Genomic DNA, 23,822 nt, shown 5'->3' with positions numbered 1-23,822 from the left:
TCTCCCTTCTCTCTCTCTCTTCTCTGTCCTCTCTCTCTCTTTTGTCTCTCTCTTCTTTCTCTTCTCATTCTCCTCTCTCTCTCTCTTCCTTCTTAGCACTTTGCACCCTCTGATGCCACAGGCAATAATTCCCCAATTCCCCATCCATTCACTCTCCTTGGATAGACACCCCGCCAAAAATTCTGTTTAATTTTTTAAAAAACTTCTGGGTTGCTCTTATGTAGAGACAAAGCTGGGTTTTGCCAGGTTGCTGATGACACCCAACTTCTCCTATCCCCCCCCTCCCCGCCCCCCCGATTTGACTCTTCAGAATTCTTCTGGCAGGTTATCCGATCCACCGCGAAGAACCGTTCGCCCTCTTGCTATTCACGATGGTGACCAAATTCTGCAGCGAGCATTCTCCACATTTCCCCATGAAGAAGGTCCTGCTTTTACTCTGGAAGGTCCTCGTGGTGTGTCAGCTTCTCTTTTTCCGTGGTGGGGCTTCCGTGGGGCGCATCGGTGGGAAGAGGGGGGTGGGTGGGTCTCAGAGCCGACGTTTCATGACCCAACTAGGGAACATCATCAGTGGTAGATGAGGAAAGGGGTTCGTGGAGGAACAGAGAAGGAGGAGAAGGAAAAACGGGAGGAGGAGGACTGTAAGGTCCTTTCTCAACTTGATTATTTTTTTGCAGACATTTTATGACCCAACCAGGGAACATGATCAGTGGTAGATGAGGAAAGGGGTTTGTGGAGGAGAGGAGGAGGAGGAGAAAGAGAAGGAGAAACAGGAGGAGAAGAACTGCAGGGTCCTTTATGAACCTGTTTTGGTGGTTTTTTTGCAGACATTTTATGACCCAACCAGGGAACATGATCAATGCTAGAAGGATGGCTGTGTGGTTTTCTTGTCAGTAGCTTAACAGAGAGCAAAACTCACTGCCTTCTAAGCACTGATGATGTTCCCTAGTTGGGTCGTGAAACGTCTGCAAGAGGATAGCCAAATTCAGAGAAGCCCTCAAGACCTCACTGGTCAACCCTGAGATTGCAAAAATTCTCTCTACGGAAATTGAGAGTCATTGCTGTCTAGAACAGGGCTCTCCAACCTTGGTCCCTTTAAGACTTGAAGACTTCAACTCCCAGAGTCCCTCAGCCAGCAGCCCCTCCCTCCTGGGAGTCTAGAACAGGGATCTCCAACCTTGGCAACTTTAAGACTTGTGGACTTCAACTCCCAGAGTTCCTCAGCCAGCAGCCCCTCCCTCCTGGGAGTCTAGAACAGGGGTCTCCAACCTTGGTCCCTTTAAGACTTGTGGACTTCAACTCCCAGAGTTCCTCAGCCAGCAGCCCCTCCCTCCTGGGAGTCTAGAACAGGGATCTCCAACCTTGGCAACTTTAAGACTTGTGGACTTCAACTCCCAGAGTTCCTCAGCCAGCAGCCCCTCCCTCCTGGGAGTCTAGAACAGGGATCTCCAACCTTGGCAACTTTAAGACTTGTGGACTTCAACTCCCAGAGTTCCTCAGCCAGCCCCTCCCTCCTGGGAGTCTAGAACAGGGATCTCCAATCTTGATCCCTTTAAGACTTGTGGACTTCAACTCCCAGAGTCCCTCAGCCAGCGGCCCCTCCCTCCTGGGAGTCTAGAACAGGGATCTCCAACCTTGGTCCCTTTAAGACTTGTGGACTTCAACTCCCAGAGTCCCTCAGCCAGCGGCCCCTCCCTCCTGGGAGTCTAGAACAGGGGTCTCCAACCTTGGTCCCTTTAAGACTTGTGGACTTCAACTCCCAGAGTCCCTCAGCCAGCAGCCCCTCCCTCCTGGGAGTCTAGAACAGGGGTCTCCAACCTTGGTCCCTTTAAGACTTGTGGACTTCAACTCCCAGAGTTCCTCAGCCAGCAGCCCCTCCCTCCTGGGAGTCTAGAACAGGGATCTCCAACCTTGGTCCCTTTAAGACTTGTGGACTTCAACTCCCAGAGTCCCTCAGCCAGCAGCCCCTCCCTCCTGGGAGTCTAGAACAGGGATCTCCAACCTTGGTCCTTTTAAGGCTTGTGGACTTCCAACTCCCAGAGTCCCTCAGCCAGCAGCCCCTCCCTCCTGGGAGTCTAGAACAGGGATCTCCAACCTTGGTCCCTTTAAGACTTGTGGACTTCAACTCCCAGAGTCCCTCAGCCAGCAGCCCCTCCCTCCTGGGAGTCTAGAACAGGGATCTCCAACCTTGGTCCCTTTAAGACTTGTGGACTTCAACTCCCAGAGTCCCTCAGCCAGCAGCCTCCTCCTGGGAGTCTAGAACAGGGTCTCCAACCTTGGCAACTTTAAGACTTGTGGACTTAACTCCCAGAGTCCCTCAGCCAGCAGCTCCTCCCTCCTGGGAGTCTAGAGCAGGGTCTCCAACCTTGGTCCCTTTAAGACTTGTGGACTTCAACCCCAGAGTCCCTCAGCCAGCAGCCCCTCCTCCTGGGAGTTCAGGAACAGGGTCTCCAACCTGGTCCCTTTAAGACTTGTGGACTTCAACTCCCAGAGTCCCTCAGCCAGCAGCCCCTCCCTCCTGGGAGTCAGAACAGGGGTCTCAACCTTGGTCCCTTTAAGACTTGTGGACTTCAACTCCCAGAGTCCCTCAGCCAGCAGCCCCTCCCTCCTGGGAGTCTAGAACAGGATCTCAACCTTGGTCCCTTTAAGACTTGGACTTCAACTCCCAGAGTCCTCAGCCAGCAGCCCCTCCCTCCTGGGAGTCTAGAACAGGATCTCCAACCTTGGTCCCTTTAAGACTTGTGGACTTCAACTCCCAGAGTCCTCAGCCAGCAGCCCCTCCCTCCTGGGAGTCTAGAACAGGATCTCCAACCTTGGTCCCTTTAAGACTTGTGGACTTCAACTCCCAGAGTCCCTCAGCCAGCAGCCTCCTCCTGGGAGTCTAGAACAGGGATCTCCAACCTTGGTCCCTTTAAGACTTGTGGACTTCAACTCCCAGAGTCCCTCAGCCAGCAGCCCCTCCCTCCTGGGAGTCTAGAGCAGGGGTCTCCATCCTTGGTCCCTTTAAGACTTGTGGGCTTCAACTCCCCGAGTCCCTCAGCCAGCAGCCCTCCTCCTGGGAGTCTAGAACAGGATCTCCAACCTTGGTCCCTTTAAGACTTGTGGACTTCAACTCCCAGAGTCCTCAGCCAGCAGCCCTCCTCCTGGGAGTCTAGAACAGGATCTCCAACCTTGGTCCCTTTAAGACTTGTGGACTTCAACTCCCAGAGTCCTCAGCCAGCAGCCCCTCCCTCAGGGTCTAAGACTTGTGGACTTCAACCCCAGAGCTTTGCTGGCTGAGGGACTCTGGGAGTTGAAGTCCACAAGTCTTAAAGTGGCCAAGGTTGGAGAGCCGCTGGTCTAGATGGCCTCTTTTTTGCAGTTCACCCTGGGCGGCTTCGATACTCTCCAAGCAATGAAGGTGAAGAAGCGGCAGGATCTGGGGCTGCCCCCCTTGCCAGAAGACAGCATCCTGGTCATGCGCAACATGCGGGCGGCCTCCCCTCCAGCCTACACCGCCGAGTTGGGGGAACAGCCGCAGCCGCCGGCGCAGAAACGGGGACACCGGAGTCGAAGGGTAGGTCAAAATGTTGCTTTATTATCTGGGGTCAGAAATGCAGAAAATTCTTCATTCCCTTCCTTGCCTCTCTCCTGCTTTGATGGATAACTTCCGCTTCCCCAGCCTCCTTGCTTTGCAGGCACGGGAGAAAAATGATTGGCTATCAATAAATTTCGGATGAATTTGAGACTCGGGCTGGGACGGGTGTGGTTTTTAATCCACGGTGAAAATTGCTAGGGCTTTGGTTTGAAGCAAGGGTACGTCTCCAAGGGTCTCCCCTTGCAGGATCTGGGAGTTCTATGCTGCCAAGACAGTCTTGTCTCTCCCGTTCTTCCCACATACACTAGGTGCAGTTTGGCCAGGCTAGAAAGCAGGAGATGGGGAGTTCTAGTCCCACCTTAGGCATAAAGCTGGCTGGGTGACCAATCACCAGGCGATGGGGAGTTCTAGTCCCACCTTAGGCACGAGAGCCGATTGGGTGACCTTGGACCAATCACCAGATGGGAGTTCTAGTCCCACCTTAGGCATAAAGCTGGCTGGGTGACCAATCACCAGGTGATGGGGAGTTCTAGTCCCACCCAGGGTATTTTGCCGAGACCTTGGACCAATCACCAGATGGGAGTTCTAGTCCCACCTTAGGTACGAAAGCCGGCTGGGTGACTTTGGACCAATCACCAGGCAATGGGGAGTTCTAGTCCCACCTTAGGCATAAAGCTGGCTGGGTGACCAATCACCAGGCGATGGGGAGTTCTAGTCCCACCTTAGGCATAAAGCTGGCTGGGTGACCAATCACCAGGCGATGGGGAGTTCTAGTCCCACCTTAGGCATAAAGCTGGCTGGGTGACCAATCACCAGGCGATGGGGAGTTCTAGTCCCACCTTAGGCATAAAGCTGGCTGGGTGACCAATCACCAGGCGATGGGGAGTTCTAGTCCCACCTTAGGCATGAGAGCCGGCTGGGTGACTTTGGACCAATCACCAGGAGATGGGGAGTTCTAGTCCTACCTTAAGCATCAAGCCAGCTTGGTGACTTTGGTCCTGTCCCTCTCTGTCAGCCCAGCTCACTTCACAGGGCTGGGAGGGACCTTGGAGGTCTTCCAGTCCAACCCCCCTGCTCAGGCAGGAGACCCTATACTTTCTGCCGGCACAGATGGGGTGGGCCCATCCCATTGGGGGTGAGATGGTTCCTCCTCCTTCAGACATGGGCTGAGCTCTGTCCCTCGACTTTCCGGTTTTCTTCCCCCAAAAGCATGGGTGGTCCTTCGGGGAGAAGATTACAAGGAGTCCCGGAGCAGAAGACTTCCTACCAGGTTGCCGCCATCTTTGTTCCTCTCTTGCTTTCTTCTCTGTAGCCTCTGATGAAGCAGGACAGTCTAGATATTTACAACGAGAGGGACCCCTTCAAGAACGAGGAGGCCGTGGTGGATGAAGAGGAGGCCGATGACCTTGAGAGTGAGCTGGACCTCTTGGAAAGGACTACCGTCGTCCAAGCCGAGCCAATTCCATGCCCGCCTGTGGAGAAAGTCTCCTTCCCAAAGGGCCTTCCATGGGCTCCCAAAGTCAGGTATCGTGTCCCCCTAGGTCTTCTTCTACCCCGAAGAACCTCCTGTGGTCAACCCTGGTCAATACATGAAGGAGGATGAGATGGTTGCTATTTCAGAATCAGAATAGAGCTGGAAGGTTCCTTGGAGGTCTTCTAGCCCAGCCCTCTGCTCAAGCAGGAGACCCTATACAGTTTGAGACAAGTGGTTGTCTAATCTCTTCTTGAAAGCCTCCACTGATGAAGCTCCCACAACTTCTGGTGGCAAGCTGTTCCACCGGTTGATTGTCCTCACTGTTAGGAAATTCCAGTCTCTTCTCTCCTTGATTAGTTTCCATCCGTTGCTTCTTCTCCTGCCTTCTGGTGCTTTGGAAAATAAATTGACCCCCCTCCTTTTTGGGGCAGCCCCTCAAATATTGGAAGACTGCTATCCTGTCTCCCCTAGTCCTTCTTTTCTCCAGATTAGCCAAACTCAATTCTTGCAACCGTTCTTCGTATGTTTTAGTCCCTGGGCCTTTGATCCTTTTAGTTGCTCTTCTCTGCACTTTTTCCAAAATCTCCACATCTTTTTTTTTTAACGTGGTGAGCAAAACTGGATGTGAGTATTCCAGGTGTGGCTTTTCTAATGATTTATAAAGCAGTACTAATAGTTCACGTGCTTTTCATTCGATGCCTCTGTTTATACAACCAAGGATCGTATTAGCGTTTTTGGCTGCTGCTTGGTTGCGTTTAAGGGATCGTCCACTAAGACTCCAAGGTTCCTCTCACAGTTCGTGTTTTGGAGCCTTCATGTCAACCCAGGTTGAGTAGAAGACCATCGAGGCAAGGAGAAAATAGACATTCCCTGGAAGCATCTAAGGGCATCTCACACCTGATACGAATTCTGCAGGGGCCACCTAACATTTTACAGGAAATCTCCTTTTTTTTTTTTTTTATTCAAAAAGTTTTACAAAATTTTTCCCCCCTTTCCCCCCCTCCTCTCCCTCCTTCACCACCCTCCCTCAGTTAAAAATAAAACAAACATATGCTAAAAAATTTTCATCCCAACTTAATTATACCCCTACAATCATCAATTCCTAACTTCCCCCAAAAACAATCAAGAATAATACATCCTAATCATTCAAAAACAGTCTGATAACTCTTAGTCTGATATCTACGTTGAATATAGTCAATCCATTTTTTCCATTCCTTTAAGTATCTTTCTTGCGTATTGTCTTTCAAAAAGGCTGATATCTTCGCCATCTCAGCCAAATTGGCAACCTTCAATATCCATTCTTCTATTGTAGGTACTTCTTTTTTCTTCCAGTATTGTCCTATTAGTAATCTTGCTGCTGTTATTAGGTTTAAAATCAATTTAGTCTCAATTACTGTACAATCCGTAATAATTCCCAACAAGAAAAATTGCGGCAGGAACTTTATCTTCTTTTTCAAAACATTTTGTACTAAAAAGCAAATCTTTAGAAATTAAAATAAAATCAATACGTGAGAAGGATTGATGCCTATCAGAGAAAAAAGTATAGTCTCTTTCCTCCAAATTCCGCAGTCTCCATACATCTCTTAACTCGAAATCTTCTATCATATCAAAAAAGGATTTAGGCAGCTTTGCATGTGCAGGTATCTTCTTGGAAGAAATTCTCTTGTCCTTTCGTGTATCTATTACTCCATTCCAATCTCCCAATATAATGCACGATTTATAATCCCATAGAATCAACTTATCATATAACATTCTATAAAATTTTTCTTGTTGCTGATTGGGTGCATATATACCAAACAAGAGAGTCCTTTTTGTTTCTATTGTAAGTTCAATAGCAATATATCTTCCGTGAATATCTGCCTCTATTAACTTGGCTGGTATATCTTTTCTCAAATAAACCACTATGCCATGTTTTTTCTCCAAAGCTGAAGCAACAAAATGTTTACCTAACTTTGAGTTTATTAAGTACTTTTGATCTGATAGTTTAATATGCGTTTCTTGTAAGCAAATAACATCATTTTTAAATTGTTTCAAATAATGAAATATTTTTCTTCTCTTCTGAGCTGAATTCAAACCATTGACATTCCAAGTCAAGATTTTATTTGCCATTACTGGGCTGCTGAAGCTTTTGAGCAATCAACTGAAGATCGTCCTCCCGTATCTTCGGCCGTGCTCCTCCCACCGCTTCTGTAGCAGAATCCTGAACTTTACTTTGAGTTTGTTGCTCCTTTTCTTTACGCTTAAGGGCTCCCCTCGTCAGTCTTTGTTCTTGTGGTTGTTCCTCAGATGGTAACATCACTGGAATCACCTCAGCTTCCACACCCATTTGAGTCTCTTGAATTCTTTTTTCTATTATTTCTATTTCAAGTTTCAGCACTGTAGAAAGAAAATCTTTGGCCTTAAGCACTGTGTCAATTCGATATCTCCTTCCTTGATAATACACTGTCAAACCAACTGGAACCTCCCATCTAAATTGAATCTGGTATTTCTTAAGTTCTTGTGTAAAAAATGTAAAGTCCTTTCTATCCCTTAACATCTTGGGAGGAATCTCTTTCAAAACCTTCAACTCCTGTTCTCCTATTTTCAAGTTTTTCTGAAAAGCAACTTGCAAAATTTGATTCCTCACTGTTCTTTTCAAAAAATAAACCACAATGTCTCTAGGAAGTTTCTTTTGCCTAGCAATCCAAGAATTAACTCTATAAATTTTGTCAATTTGATAAGCAACCTCTTGTGGATCAAGTTCAATAAATTCAGCCAGAGCTTCTGATAAATTTTTTTTTAAATCTTCCCCTTTCTCCTCATTCAAGCCCCTAATTCTCAGAGCTCCTTCCATCATTCTATACTGCATCACCACCACTTGATCTTCATTTTTGTCCAATTTGATTTGCATTCCCCCCATTCTATTTTCTATTTGTTGATTTGACTGAACAATTTCTTGCACCTCCTCCTCCACCACCTCCAGTCTTTTTGCCAAACCTTGAAAAGCCATCAAGATATCTTCTCTTATTTTTTTATTATTCTCTTTTATTTCTTCTCTTATTTTCTCATTATTATCCATAATCTCCTTAAACCTTTCTTCAGACACTTTCCCTTGCTCTTTAATCAGATCTTCTAAAGCTGGTTCAGAACCCCTTCTACCCCCAGTCTTAGGTGGTTTAGTAGCCATTTCAGTTTTTAAAATTCACAAAATATAAGTCTAGAAACTTCTCTTTTCCCCTTTAAGTATAGGAGAGCTCACTTCACTTCATTAAAATCCACACATAACATTTCTTATCTTCTTAGTTACACAGGCTGTATGAAATTCCATTCGTCACTTTCACTCCCTTTCAGGCGCCATCTTTAAGAGTCAATTAAAACAAAGAAAAAAAAGTTTCTCTTTTTTAAAAGGTAGAAGTCAGGAAATCAAAAATACTTGCAATCCAGTAATTGTTCGCTCGCACTCATTCCGTCTGCTTAAAGAGATCCATAAAGATAAGACAATTAGCAGAGATGGACACTTTCTTCTTTTCCTGCTTTTGCAGGCACGCACTGAAGTCGGAGCATGGCAGGAATATTTATGGGACCGTCGACCCTTCAGGGCTCTGCTTAATTAAAAACAAAGCCCCTGGGGAGGTCTACCAACACTTCCCTGCTGCTCTTATCTTTTCCCTTTCATCCAGGGAAAGAGATTAAAGCCGGTTTTTCTTGGCTTTACGATGTTCAGTACGGAGCCCCTTAATTAGGAGCTCAGCGAAGAGGTGGCGCCACTGGAAGTCAGCTGGAAATCTCCTTTTTTGACTAACTTGGTCTTGCCAGTAGATTACGGGTGTCCAAACCTTGGCGACTTTTAAGTCTTGTGGACTTTGACTCCCCAGTCAGTTTGGATGGATCAATCAATCAATCAATCAATCAGACTTTTGTAAAGAGATTAAATAAAAGCGAAAGGCAAGTTGCTGACATCCAGAAGAAGGTGGAAGTCCTCGGATTAAATTTTTGCCGCTGCGTAAAAGTAGTGACGGCAGGTAGTTGCCCCTGTAAACTGCCCTGTAGCTAATATTCAGAACGCAGGCAATCCTCCACTTACGACGGCAATTGAAACGCAAAATAATTTTCTGTTGCTGAGTGAGACAACAACTGTCTCACTTAGCAACAGAAAATCTTGGGTTTCAAACTCACTTAGCGTGAGTTTTGCCCCGTGCTACGACTTTTCTTGCCAGAGTTGTTAAGTGAATCACTGCGGTGTCAACTTAGTAACCCGGTTGTTAAGTGAATCCGGCTTTCCCGCTGACTTTGCTTGGCAGGAGGTCGCCTAAAGGGGGGTTTCTGCAACGGTCGTAAATATGAGTCAAATATTCGGCCGAGCGTCCGAAATTGGATCATGTGGCCGCGGGGATGCTGCAGTGGTCGTAAGTCTGAAAACCGGTCAGACTCTTCCTACAGTGCCATTCTAACTTCGATCAGTCACTAAACGAACTGTTTGTAAGTCAAGGACTGTCTATAAATCTTTATGTTTGGATGTGAGCAGCCTGCAGTCAAAAGTGGCTGAAAAAGCAACCGCTAATCCAGAATTGGCAGGAGGCTACAAAGTTTTCTCAAAATTTGTACTTTTCTTCTGTCCTCTCTCTTTCTCTCTCTCTTCTTCTTCTCTCTCTCTCTCTCTCTCTGCCTCGTTGTGTGTGACGCAACCCTTTTGTGTCTTCCAGACAGAAAGACATAGAACATTTTCTGGAGACGAGCAGGAACAAATTCATTGGATTCACACTTGGGCAGTGAGTAAGACGGTGGCCCTTGGAGGCTAATTTTTACCCCTTAAGTACAAAACTTCAATTTACCTGTCGGGGGTTGAATGCGTTGCTGGCTAAATGGGAAAATCTGGGTTTTGAAGGGGTCCTGGGTGCTCTCTGAACTTGGTTGTTTTCTTGCAGACGTTTCATGACCCAACTAGGTAATTTCATCAGTGCTAGAAGGGAGGGTGGTTTGTGGAGTGGAAGAGAAAGGAGAGGGAATAAAGGGAAGGGAAGGGAAGGGAGAGAGGGAGAGAGGGAGGAAGGAAAGAAAGGAAGGAAGGAAGGAAGAAAAGAAAGGAAAAGGAAGGAAGGAAGGAAGGAAGGAAGGAAGGAAGGAAGGAAGGAAGGAGGGAAGGGCTGGGGGGTCCTTGGTGGTCTCTGAACTTGGTTGTTTTCTTGCAGACATTTCATGACCCAACTAGGTAACACCATCAGTGCTAAAATGGAGTTGTGGAATGGAGGAGGAGAAGGAGGAGGTGGACTATGGGGTGATGAAGTTGCCTAGTTTGGGTCATGAAACGCCTACAAGAAAGCTCAGAGGGCACCAAGGATCGCACAGTCCTTCCCCTCCCTTCCTCCTCCTCCTCCTCTCCACAAACCCCTTCACTTCTAACACTGATGACATAACCTAGTTGGGTCATAAAATGTCTGCAGGAAAACCACTAAGTTCAGAGAAGACCAAGGGCCCCACAATCCACTACCTCCTCCTCCTCCTCCTCCTCCTCCTCCCTTCTATATCCCACTTCCTTCTACCACTGATGGTGTTCCCTAGTTGGGTCATGAAACGTTTGCAAGAAAACCACCAAGCTCAGAGAGCACCAAGGACCCCACAGTCTATTTCCTCCTCCTCCTCTCCCTCCTCCTCCTCTATTTCACAAACCCTTCCTTCCTTCCTTCCTTCCTTCCTTCCTTCCTTCCTTCCCTCCCTCTTCCTCCTCCTCCTCCCTTCCAAATCCTCCTCCCTTCTAGCCCTGATGATGTTCTCTAGTTGGGTCACGAAACATCTGCAAGAAAACCACCAAGCTCAGAGAGCCCACCGCTTTAAGCAACCATTTTACAAAGATCCATCCATCCAACTGCTTTCTCTCCCTTTCTCTTTTTGCCGTATGACCATATTCATACTTCGCAATCCTTTACTTTCAGTTTCTGGATTGACTTTAGCCGCTTCCTGCGGTTCTAGATATTGCAATTCTAGCACCCTTCTCTGACTCCAGATTGGAGTGTGTGTGAGTTTTCTAGAAACCTCCACCCGGGGTGCTCGAATTGCACTGTTGTAGAGCCCGCGTTAAACATATACAAAATATTTATATGTACAATATGGTCTCAGTTCACCTTTTCTGGATAGGGGTTTTTTTCCACACACCCCCCAGAGTCTGTTTGTTAAATGCAGTCCGGTAAAAAAGTGGAAAAGGAAAGATGGATGGATAAACCGTTCTTGCAAAGACAGCCTCATCATCCGAAAGCTGGAAGGAGAAAAATAGATATTTTGTTCTTAATTTCTCTTTTTCTTTTTTCTTTTTCTTGTTCTTTCTTCCTGTTCTCTTCGGATCACTCTCTCAGGGACACAGAAACCTTGGTGGGCTTACCGTGCCCGATCCATGAAAGTGTGAAGACTTTGAAAGAGGTAAGGCAGATATTTGGCAATAAACCAGGATTTCTGAACCCTGCCTGCTTTAAGGTGGGGGGACTTCAACTCCCAGAATTCCACAGCCAGCAAAGCTGGCTGTGGAATTCTGGGAGTTGAAGTCCCCCCACCTTAAAGCAGGCAGGGTTCAGAAATCCTTCAATAAGCAACTTGGCTTTAGCTATGAAATCTGTTTTTCTCGCGTGGAAATGCTGGGATCTCTGTAAGAATAGAATAGAATAGAATTTTTTATTGGCCAAGTGTGATTGGACACACAAGGAATTTGTCTTGGGGCATATGCTCTCAGTGTACATAAAAGAAAAGATACCTTCATCAAGAATCATAAGGTACAACACTTATTGATAGTCATAGGTTACAATAGGATAGAATAGAATAGAATAGAATAGAATAGAATAGAATAGAATAGAATAGAATAGAATAGAATAGAATAGAATAGAATAGAATTTTTTATTGGCCAGGTGTGATTGGACACACAAGGAATTTGTCTTGATGCATCTGCTCTCAGTGTACATAAAAGAAAAGATACCTTCATCAAGGTACAACATTTACAATACAAATGATGGTCAATATATCAATATAAATCATAAGGATTGCCAGCAACAAAAGTTACAGTCATACAGTCATAAGTGGAAAGAGATTGGTGATGGGAACGATGAGAAGATTAATTAATAGTGCAGATTCAGTAAATAGTTTGACAGTGTTGAGGGAATTATTTGTTTAGCAGAGTGATGGCCTTCGGGAAAAAACTGTTCTTGTGTCTAGTTGTTCTGGTGTGCAGTGCTCTGTAGCGTCGTTTTGAGGGTAGGAGTTGGGACAGTTTATGTCCAGGATGTGAGGGGTCTGTAGATATTTTCACAGCCCTCTTCTTGATTCGTGCAGTATACAGGTCCTCAATGGAAGGCAGGTTGTTAGCAATTATTTTTTCTGCAGTTCTATTTATATATTTATATTGTTTTTATTTATTTATATCCCATCTTCATTATTTCTTATCAGCAACTCAAGCTTAAACATACCTAACCTCCTTCCTCTTCCCAAATTTGCTCAAGGCAATCAGCCGGCTTTCATGCCCAAGGCAGGACTAGAACTCACCATCTCCTGGTGATTGGCCCAAAGTCACCCAGTTGGCTTTCGTGCCTCGGGTGGGACTAGAACTCACCGTCTCCTGGTGATTGGCCCAACCCATTAGCTGGCTTTTGTGCCTGTGGCAGGAATAGAACTCACCGTCTCCTGGTGATTGGACTAAAGTCACCCAGACAGCTCTCGTGCCAAAGGTGGGACTAGAATTCACAGTCCCCTAGTGATTGGCCCAGTGCTGCCCAGCTGACTTTCATGCCTAAGGCGGGACTAGAATTTATCATCTTCTGGTGATTGGCCCAAAGTCACCCAGCCAGCTTTTGTAAGTAAGGTAGACTAGAATTCACAGTCTCCTAGTGATTGACCCACCTCACCAGCTGGCTTTCATGCTTAAGGCAGGACTAGAATTCACCATCTCCTGGTGATTGGCCCAATCACCCAGGTGGCTTTCATGCCTAAGGCGGAACTAGAATTCACCATCTCCTGGTGATTGGCCCAACCCATTAGCTGGCTTTTGTGCCTGTGGCAGGAATAGAACTCACCGTCTCCTGGTGATTGGACTAAAGTCACCCAGACAGCTCTCGTGCCAAAGGTGGGACTAGAATTCACAGTCCCCTAGTGATTGGCCCAGTGCTGCCCAGTTGGCTTTCGTGCCTAAGGCGGGACTAGAATTTATCATCTTCTGGTGATTGGCCCAAAGTCACCCAGCCAGCTTTTATAAGTAAGGTGGGACTAGAATTCACCATCTCCTGGTGATTGGCCCAATCACCCAGGTGGCTTTCATTCCTAAGGCGGAACTAGAATTCACAATCTCCTGGTGATTGGCCCAAAGTCACCCAGTTTGCTTTCATGCCTAAAACGGGACTAGAACTCACGGTCTCCCACTTTCTAGCTTGTTGCTTTAACCACCGGAGCAAACTGGCTCATATTTTCAATTGTTGAAAGTCGTTGGATTTTAACTCAAATTCCTCCGAGATATTTGGATTATTTTTTTGTGCGATTCTTGTTCTTCCCATCTTCTCCTCAGCACAAATATATCTCGGTCGCCGAAGTGCAGATCAAGAATGAGAAAGAAATGGAAAAGTGTCCCATCTCTTTGGTAAGAATCGCTCATTGGCTGTTCCATTCCACTGCCGCTTTTTCACCTCCCGGTCCTCGACTTACGACCACTGATTGGATCAGAAATCCCATGGCTGAGCAAAACAGCTCTTCAATGTGTCGTGCATGGTTTTATGACCTTTCCCATCAGGGTTGTCGAGCGAATCCCTGCAGTTGTTAAGTGAATCATCTGGTTGTTAAGCAGGGGGTTGGACTAGAAGACCTCTAAGGTCCCTCCCAGCTCTATTCTGATTGTTTTGCATCTGCTCTCTCACATCAGGGGGAGGAGGAAGTGCAGGAGACCCCGTGTGAGATCCTTTATCGGGCCATGCTGTACAACCTGCCCCAATACATGGTGAGTGTTGTTTTATTTTATTTTATTATTTTTTATTTATTTTATTGCACGCGGCGTCGTAAGCCGAGAACTACCTATACCAATTAATCCTGGTTCCACAGACAGCAAAGTACAAATCTCTTCGATTGGACTGAGCCCCCTTCTGTTCATTTGAATGTTTTGGTAAATTGTATTTTTTTTTGTGTGTGTGTGTGTTATTTTTTGGGGTCTCCAAACCTGGCCACTTTAAGACTTGTGGACTTCAACTCCCAGAATACAGCCAACCATACAGAAAGATATGAGGACTTCAATTCCCAGAATTCCCCAGTCAGCCATACAGGAAGATGTGAGGACCTCAGCTTTCTGAATTCATCAGTCTGACTGAGGAATTCTGGGAGTTGAAGTCCACCAGTCTTAAAGCGGCCAGGTTAGGCCGGCTAAGGAATTCTGGGAATTGAAGTCCAGAAGTCTTAAAGCGGCCAAGTTAGGCCAGCTGAGGAATTCTGGGAATTGAAGTCCACCAGTCTTAAAGCGGCCAAGTTAGGCCGGCTGAGGAATTCTGGGAGTTGAAGTCCAGAAGTCTTAAAGCGGCCAAGTTAGGCCGGCTGAGGAATTCTGGGAGTTGAAGTCCAGAAGTCTTAAAGCGGCCAAGTTAGGCCGGCTGAGGAATTCTGGGAGTTGAAGTCCAGAAGTCTTAAAGCGGCCAAGTTAGGCCGGCTGAGGAATTCTGGGAGTTGAAGTCCACCAGTCTTAAAGCGGCCAAGTTAGGCCGGCTGAGGAATTCTGGGAGTTGAAGTTCAGAAGTCTTAAAGCGGCCAGGTTAGGCCGGCTAAGGAATTCTGGGAGTTGAAGTTCAGAAGTTTTAAAGTGGCCAGGTTAGGTCGGCTAAGGAATTCTGGGAGTTGAAGTTCAGAAGTCTTAAAGCGGCCAAGTTAGGCCAGCTGAGGAATTCTGGGAGTTGAAGTTCAGAAGTCTTAAAACGGCCAAATTAGGCCGGCTGAGGAATTCTGGGAGTTGAAGTCCAAAAGCCTTAAAGCGGCTAAATTTGGAGAGCCCTATTTTAAAGTCTACTTTTAATCTCCTTCCCTGTTTCAGATAGCTCTGCTGAAGATCCTGCTGGCTGCGGCCCCAACTTCAAAAGCCAAGACCGACTCGATCAACATCCTGGCAGACGTGTTGCCGGAAGAAATGCCGTAAGTGGATGGAACCCCGGAAAAGCTGCGGAACTACTCCGATGTTGCGGGAGATCTGGGGAAGACATTATGCATCAGCATGGATCCTGGGAATTGTAGTTGTCAGGGTTCCAAGGAACACCCCCAATGAAATAAGGCTCTGAGGCTTGAGGTTCCTCAAAGTTCCAATTTATTAGAGATGTCATGTTGGCACAGCTGGGAAAACCCAAAACTGAAAGCTTCCACATCCAGTTGACAGTTCACAGCCCTGCTCCACACCCACAAGTTCATCACATTGTCCAGTCAACTCTTCACACTCAATTGGATACAATCTTCAGGCAGTTTCCATCAGATGCAGGCAAAAGTCCTTGAATACAGAATGTTGTTATGACTAACTTTCTACCGCTCCAACAACAACCCCCTCCCAACTTCCCCAGCTAAAATATGTGGCAGTTAAGAAGCAAAAAGAAAATTGCCTTCCAAAACTGACAGCAGTCCGGTTACATCTGCAGGAGGCCACACTTGGGAATTCTGAAAATCTTCATAAATAATCTAAATGGGGGGATGCAGGCAGTCCTCGGTTCATTTCGTGACCAAAGTTACAACAGCATTGAAAAAAAGTGACTTATGACCATTTTTTACACTTTACGGCCATTGCAGCATCCCCGTGGTCATATTGACCAAAATTCAGACACTTGACAACTGACTCATTATTTATGACGGTCGTGGTGTCCCGGGGACCCATTTTGCAACCTTCTGACAAGCAAAGTCAATGGGGAAGCCGGATTCACTTACTAACTTAAGAAACTGCAGTGGTTCGCTTAACAACTGCGGAGAAGAGCGGTCGTAAAATGGTGTAAAATTCTCTTACCAAATGTCTCACTTAGCAACAGAAACGTTGGGCTCAGTTGCGGTCATAACTGGAGGACAACCGGTAGAAGGGAAGCTCATCAAATTTGCAGATGACACCAAGCTGGGGAGGGAGGGAGGGAATAACAAGCATTTTAGAACAGGGGTCTCCAACCTTGGCAACTTTAAGACTTGTGGACTTCAACTCCCAGAATACCTCAGCCAGCAAAGCTGGCTGAGGAATTCTGGGAGTTGGAGTCCACAAGTCTTAAAGTTGCCAAGGTTGGAGATCCCTGTTTTAGAAGATGGGCTGAAGATCCAGAAGGATTTTGACAAGAGTTGAGAACTCGGCCCTATTCAACAAAATGCAATTCTAAACATTCTGGTCAGGATGTTTAAGGTTAAGGTTTTACACGTAGGCAAGAAAAGCCAAATGCACAGGTACAACATAGGTGGTCCCTGGCTCATTAGTAGTAACTCTGAGAGGGATTTTGGAGTCCTAGTAATCACTTAAATGTGAGCCGGCCGTGTGTGGCAGCAGCCAAGAAAGCCAACACAGTTCTAGGCGGCATCAACAGAGAGAGAGAATCATGATCACCTGAAGTGTTCATACCTCTTTATAAGGCCTTGGTAAGGCCACACTTGGAATACTGCATCCAGTTTTGATTGCCATGTTATAAAAAAAGATGTTGAGACCCTAGAAAGAGTGCAGAGAAGAGCAACAAAGAGGATTAGGGGACTGGAGGCTCAAACATATGAAGAACGGTTGCAGGAACTCGGTATGTCTAGTTTGATGAAAAGAAGGACTCAGGGTGACATGATAGAAGTCTTCCAGTATCTCAGGGATTCCCACAAAGAAGAGGGAGTCAAGCTATTCTCCAAAGCACCAGATGAGAAATGACAGATGGAAACGAATCAAGGAGAGAAGCAACCTAGAACGAAGGAGACGTTTCCTGACAGTTAGAACAATTAACCAGTGGAACTACTTGTCTCTAGAAATTGTGGGTGCTCCAATACTGGAGGTTTTCAAGAAGAGACTGGACAGCCACTTGTCCAGGGCAAATGGTATAGGGGTAGGGATATCCAGCCTTGACCATTTTAAGACTTGTGGACTTTTAACTCCCAGAATTCCATGCTGTCTGGGGAATCCTGGGAGTTGAAGTCCACAAGCCTTTCCAAAGTGGCCACGTTTGGAGACCCCTGGTTTAACTCTTCATCTCTTTTTTTTTTTTTCCTCCTGTGTCTCAGGGTGACCGTCCTGCAGAGCATGAAGCTGGGGATCGATGTGAACCGGCACAAAGAAATTATCGTCAAGAGCATTTCTGCTTTATTGCTGCTGCTCCTGAAACATTTTAAACTGAACCACGTTTATCAGGTGGGACTTTGCGGGTCTTTGGAGACAGGAAAGAGATTGTTCTGTTCCCCCCCCCCCCGCCTCAGTCCAAGCGATGACTTAATTAGCTCTGGCAGCAAACTAGCGAGCGTCTGCCAAGTGTCTCTGTTATCTCTCTTGATGAGTCACCCAGGAACAAACAGTACTTCAGCTCTTAGTTAAGCAGTTGATTTGCTTGCTACGAAAAGACACAGCAGCCCTTGCTGCTTTTATATCCTGTGGGGTGTGGCTCCGTGACTCAGCACTTCCTAGGCCTGCCCCACCCCTGCTTCTGTTGTTCCCGCCTCTCCTACCTACGAAACCTAGGGTCCAACCAGGCCTGATTGCCATCAGCCGGGTCTGGAGGCGTGGCTGGGGGGGGAAGAGTCAGGGGACGGAGGCCTCGTTATCTCTTCCACCTGGCCTGCCTCTGGCTCCTGGAGCTGAGCCAGGGAAGCTGGTGCTCCCGAGGTAAGTCCTGACGGCCCTTCCCCCTCACTTTCCAAGTCACTTTCTGGCGGGGCCCGGCTCAGGGGGCGCAGACACAACAGAGATTTCCTTCCATTTTACGGTATTGATCTGTCCCCCTGTCACAACCCAAAAGACACGCGAGCTGACTATATTTGCCAGCAATTTATTCCTACTACAGATATCAGTTCTGGCAACGAACCTGCGATTGCCTGCCAAGTCCTCCTATCTCTTCAGCGCAACTGCGGTCCGTTGCTGGAGCAACCCAGAGTTCAGAAATAAACAGAAATCCAGAAGCCAATTCCTTAGTCTCGCAATAAAGCAGCCAAAGTTTCCAAAAGTCAGTTTTTTTGTCCGTCACGAAGCCCAATGGCAGCTCCACCCACTTTTATACCCTGTGGGGTGTGGCTCCGTGACTCAGCACTGCCTGGGCCAGCCCCTCCTTTTCCCTTGCTGCGCACGTTTCCCTCGGCGTCGCTGCCTTGCATCTAGCCAAGATTGATCCTCCTCAGCTGGCTCTTGGGGCATGGCCAGGGAGGAGGAGGGGTCGGGGGAAAGAGGCCGTGTCACCTCCACCTCCTCCACCTGGCCTGCCTCTGGAACCTGGAGTGGAGCCAGAGAGGAAGTTCCTGCAGAGGGAAGCTCTGTGGGCTCTTCCCCCTCACTCTCTGAGTCACTCTCTGCCAGGAGCCCAGGCTCGGGAGCTGAAGACACAACAGGTATTTTATTCGCATTGTGTACAGCAGGGGTTTCCAAACATGGCTGCTTTACGACGGGTGGACTTCAACTCCCACAATTCCTCAGCCAGCCATGAATTCTGGGAGTTGAAGTCCACCAGTGGCTGGCTGAGGAATTCTGGGAGTTGGAGTTGAAGTCCACCAGTGGCTGGCTGAGGAATTCTGGGAGTTGAAGTCCACCAGTGGCTGGCTGAGGAATTCTGGGAGTTGAAGTCCACCAGTGGCTGGCTGAGGAATTCTGGGAGTTGAAGTCCACCAGTGGCTGGCTGAGGAATTCAGAGGATGTTCCCTAGTTGGGTGATGAACTGTCTGCCAGAAAACCACCAAGCTCAGAGAGCACCCAAGGACCCCACAGTTCAACCCAGAGCTACAAAAATTTCTTGTCTTTGACATTCTTTCTCTCCGTAATAACATTCCCCCTTTCCTTTTCCTCCAGTTTGAGTATGTCGCCCAGCATCTGGTCTTCGCCAACTGCATCCCGTTGATCCTGAAGTTCTTCAACCAGAATATCCTGTCCTACATCACCGCCAAAAACAGGTGCCGGCTGCAGCTGCCCCGTCTTCCCATTGGCCGGCCGACCCACGAGGCCGTTTCAGACTTGCAACTGAGGCATTCTTTTATTTATTGTCTTCTCCTTCTTCTTCTCCTCTCTCTCTCTCTCTCTCTCATTGATTTCCCCTGTAGTGTTTCTGCCTTGGATTATCCCGCCAGCACCATCCATGAGTTGCCGGAACTCAACGCTGAAAGTCTCGTAAGTCGCTGTTATTTATCACCTCCTGCGCTTTGGTGGGGTTGGTTAATAACAGCATAACAGGGTTGGATGGGTCTTTGGAGGTCTTCTAGTCCAGCCCCCCTGCTCAGGCACTTGTTTGTTAGTGGTGGGGGGGGGGGAACCCGTTCCGGTGGAATGTTGCCATTTGTCATTTTTTTCCCCCCTTGGCCGAAGGAGACGGGAGACAACAGCCAGTTTTGCTGGAGGAATCTCTTCTCTTGCATCAACCTTCTGAGGATACTTAACAAACTGACCAAGTGGAAACATTCAAGGACAATGGTAGGTCAGGAGATGTAGGCATTTATTTATTTAAGTGGAGGAGGAGGAGGAAAAAGAAGAGGAGGGGGAGAAGAAGAAGGAAGGAGAAGGAGGAGAAGAGAAGAGGAGGAGGAGGAGGAAGAAAAAGGACGGAGAGAAGGAGGAGGAGAGGGGGAGGGGGAGAAGAAGAAGAGAAGAAGAAGAAGAGGAGGGGAAAAAGAAGAGGAGGAGGAGAAGAAGAAGGAAGGAGGAGGAGGAGAAGAGAAGAGGAGGAGGAGGAGGAAAAAAAAGGATGGAGAGAAGGAGGAGGAGAGGGGGAGGAGGAGAAGAAGAAGAGGATGGGGAAAAGAAGGAGAGGAGGAGGAGGAGGAGAAAAGAAGAGGAAAAAGAAGAGGAGGGGAGAAGAAAAAGGGGCGAGGGGGAGGAAAAAGGAGAAGGAGAAGAAGAAGAGGAAGGAAGGAAGGAAGGAAGGAAGGAAGGAAGGAAGGAAGGAAGGAAGGACATGACAATTGGAGTCCTTGGTGCTTTCTAAGCTGGATGGTTTTCTTGCAGACATTTCGTGACCTAGCTAGGTCACATCATCAGTGCTGGAAGGGAGTGAGGGGAGTTTGCATAATGGGAGGAGGACGATGCCGACAATGCCTGTGGGATCCTTTGTGCCCTCTGGGTTTGGTGATTTTACTGCAGACATTTCATGACCTAAGTAGGTCCACTACCTACTTAGGTGGTAGGTCCACTACCACCTCTTCCTCCCTTCCAAATCCCACTCCCTTGTACTACTGATAACGTTCCCTAGTTGGGTCATGAAACCTCTGCAAGAAAACCACCAAGCTCAGAGAGCACCAAGGGCCCCACGGTCCTCCTCCTCCTCCTTCTAGCACTGATGACGTTACCTAGTTGGGTCATGAAACCTCTGCAAAAAAACAAGCCAGCTTGTTTGGAGAGCCCCGAAGACCCGTCCTGCCAACCCTGATCTACAGATATTCTCTTTTAATTGAAACAACCTCGATCGTATTTCTTCCCTTGCGGTATCTGGACAGATGCTGGTTGTCTTCAAGTCCGCTCCAATCCTGAAACGGGCCCTGAAGGTGAAACAAGCCATGATGCAGCTCTATGTTCTGAAGCTGCTGAAGATCCAGACCAAGTATCTCGGACGCCAATGGAGGAAAAGCAACATGAAAACCATGTCGGCCATCTACCAGAAGGTCCGTCACCGCATGAATGACGACTGGGCGTACGGCAACGGTGAGTGTCACGCAAGCCCCACCCCCAGTGTTCTGTTTCCCTCCCCCAATACTCCCAAAAAGAGTCCGTCAAAGGCCTCCTCTTCTTCTTTATTTACATAGATAAATGTCCTGGCCACGTCTACCCACGGGCCTGCCAAGTTTCTGGAGATAACGAGGAAATTATAGATAAGGCCAGAATTACTCACGAATATATTCTTCCCTCCATTGAGACAGTTTGCCCGCGCAAATTCATTGCTTTGTCCAAGACAAAAAACCAGGAAGTCCCGCCTCCTATTTATAGTCTCTGCAGATGTCACTGCATGACCATCATTCCTTGGCTTTATTCCAACGCTGCTTCTGCTGCGCGCGCCGGTCACGTCTGCGCAGTCTTGCATCACTCCAAAACTGTTCTTGGGGCGTTGCCAAATCAGAAGAAGGCTCCAGAGAATCAGGGCTTGCCAGCCCCTCCTCCTCCCTTTGAGTGGGTGCCAGGGAGGGAGAGGGCCCAAAAGAAGCAGGGCTTGCCAGGTCTTCTCCCTCACTTTCTGAATCATCCGAGTCCAGGAGTCCGGGTCCAGGAACCTGGGTCACAACACCCAGACCCCCACCCCCCAAAGGGTAAATCTGGACTGTAGCGCAACTCCGGTTAACTCAAGCATAGGAAGAAACGGTTGCAGGAATTGGGTAGGCCTAATTTAATGAAAAGAAGGGGAGACAGGATAGCAGAGTTCCGGTATTTGAGGGGCTGCCACAAAGAGGAGGGGGTCAAGGTTATTCTCCAAAGCACCTGAAGGCAGGACATGAAGCAACGGGTGGAAACTCATCAAGGAGAGAAGCGACCTGGAATTAAGGAGAACTTTCCTAACAGTAAGGACAATTAACCAGTGGAACTACTTGCCTCCAGAAGGTGTAGGTGTTCCAACACTGGAGGTTTTTAAAAAGAGATTTGTCTGGAATGGGAGAGGGCCTCCTGCCTGAGCAGGGGGGTTGGACTAGAAGACCTCTGAGGTCCCTTCCAGCTCTAATGTTCTACTTAGGAGAATTCAGGAGAAATTTTCTGAGAATGGAAACAATTAATCAGTGGAACGACTTACCTCCAGAAGTTTTGGGTGCTCCAATACTGGTGGCTTTTAAGAAGAGATTGGACAACCATTTGTTTGGAATGGTATAAAGTCTCCTTGTGGTCATAAGTCAAGGACTACCTGTAGAAATCTGAAATTTGGAACTACATTCTAAGTTCTTGTTTTCGGAGAGTCTGTGTAGGTGAAAACAAGGAAAATTAGAACTAGCCATCTCCTGGTGATCGGACCAAAGTCACCCAGCTGGCTTTAATGCCTAAGGGAGAACTAGAACTCACCATCTCCTGGTGATTGGCCCAAAGTCATCCAGCTGGCTTTAATGCCTAAGGGAGAACTAGAACTCACCGTCTCCTGGCGATTGGCCCAAAATCACCCAGCTGGCATTAATGCCTAAGGGAGAACTAGAACTCACCATCTCCTGGTGATTGGCCTAAAGTCACCCAGCTGGCATTAATGCCTAAGGGAGAACTAGAACTCACCATCTCCTGGCGATTGGCCTAAAGTCATCCAGCCGGCTAATGCCTAAGGGAGAACTAGAACTCACCTTCTCCTGGTGATTGGCCCAAAATCACCCAGCCAGCTTCTGTGCCAGAGGCGAGACTACAACTCACCATCTCCTGGCGATTGGCCCAAAGTCACCAGCCGGCTGTCATGCCCAAGACTGTACTAGAATTCACCGTCTCCTGCTTTTTAGCCTGGTACCTTAATTGCGAAGCCAAATCTGCTATCCTTCAAACTTCTGTGACACCCAGGTTTTCAGGCCCAGGGGTCACTCTTTAGTCCACGAAATCCTGCCTCACTTTCCCCCTGTGTGTTTTCGGCACCTAGATATCGATGCTCGTCCTTGGGACTTCCAAGCCGAAGAATGCAGTTTACGAGCCCACATCGAGTCCTTCAATAGCCGGAGGTACGACAAGATCCAGGACGCTGAATTTTCTCCGGTCGACAACTGCCTCCAGAGCGTGCTGGGACAACAATTAGAACTCCCCGAAGATTTCCGCTACTCGTATGAACTCTGGCTAGAGAGGGAAGTATTTTCCCAGCCCATTCACTGGGAAGAACTGCTGTGCTACCAGTGATGGGGAACGGCATTCGAACTCGGTGCTTCAGCCGACAAGTGCCATCTGTGGGGGGGAAAAGAGGAAGGCGTTTCCTTTGGTCTGTGGATGTCTTTACGCAGGGAATTAACTGCTAGAGGTTGTGAAAAACAATTCCCTGACCTTTTTGAGAGTCTCCTCTTTTCCCCTCAACGTTATGGGCCTGTAATCAAAGATAAATTTATTATTATTATTCCCATCGTTTTCCCTGATCCAGGTTACAAGATATATATTTAAAGATCTTCTAATGGTGGCTTTGAATGAAGGGGATTCTGTACATCAGCGGTGTGCAGCTTTGGCCACTTTAAGATCTGTGGACTTCAATTCCCAGAATTCCCAAGCAAGCTGGAGAATTCTGGGAGGGGGATTCTGGGAGTTGAAGTCCACAAGACTTAAAGTGGCCAAGATTGGACACCCCTGCTATACGTCTTATATCTCCAAGATTTTGGTTGCTATTATAAATCTTTTCTATGAGCAAGATACCTGGGCAAACATATACCTGTAAGCCAGGTGACATCTTAAGTCAATTCTTTCACTACAGACAATCTATTGCTGATTAAAGCAAAATATCCAACTAGAAAACAGTATTCATAGAATAATTTTTCAGGATGAAAGGATGAATTAGGGGGCATTTGCGTGTCTCCGATACGTAAAAATATATCGGAGATATGCAAATTATATACCAAAAATATGTAAAAGCACTGTGCAATTTTTTCCCCATTTTTTATTCATGGTTTCCCCGGGCATATATTCCAAGAATTTTTTCCCCAAGCGTTGCAACGCTGCATTAAACTGATGTTTGCAGAAGGTCTGATGCATTTTCGAAT

General features: G+C 47.3%; 1 protein-coding gene across 1 annotated transcript; it reads left to right on the top strand.

Annotated features, from left to right (window-relative positions):
- The first annotated feature begins 333 nt into the window (after positions 1 to 333).
- STRIP2 (striatin interacting protein 2) lies at positions 334 to 23,251 on the top strand. Its single transcript, XM_058191547.1, has 14 exons — positions 334 to 452; positions 3,359 to 3,553; positions 4,887 to 5,098; positions 9,731 to 9,796; positions 11,375 to 11,438; positions 13,561 to 13,632; positions 13,912 to 13,986; positions 15,061 to 15,158; positions 17,235 to 17,361; positions 19,000 to 19,100; positions 19,248 to 19,314; positions 19,510 to 19,614; positions 20,634 to 20,838; positions 22,727 to 23,251. The coding sequence occupies exons 1-14, from the start codon at positions 372 to 374 to the stop codon at positions 22,975 to 22,977; spliced, it is 1,719 nt and encodes a 572-aa protein (XP_058047530.1). The 5' UTR covers positions 334 to 371; the 3' UTR covers positions 22,978 to 23,251.
- Positions 23,252 to 23,822: the final 571 nt, after the last annotated feature.

Source organism: Ahaetulla prasina, chromosome 7 (genome assembly GCF_028640845.1).
Source record: "Ahaetulla prasina isolate Xishuangbanna chromosome 7, ASM2864084v1, whole genome shotgun sequence".
Lineage (NCBI taxonomy): Eukaryota > Metazoa > Chordata > Lepidosauria > Squamata > Colubridae > Ahaetulla > Ahaetulla prasina.
The sequence above is the reverse complement of the archived record's forward strand: the minus strand, read 5'-3'. Positions and strand labels throughout refer to the sequence as shown.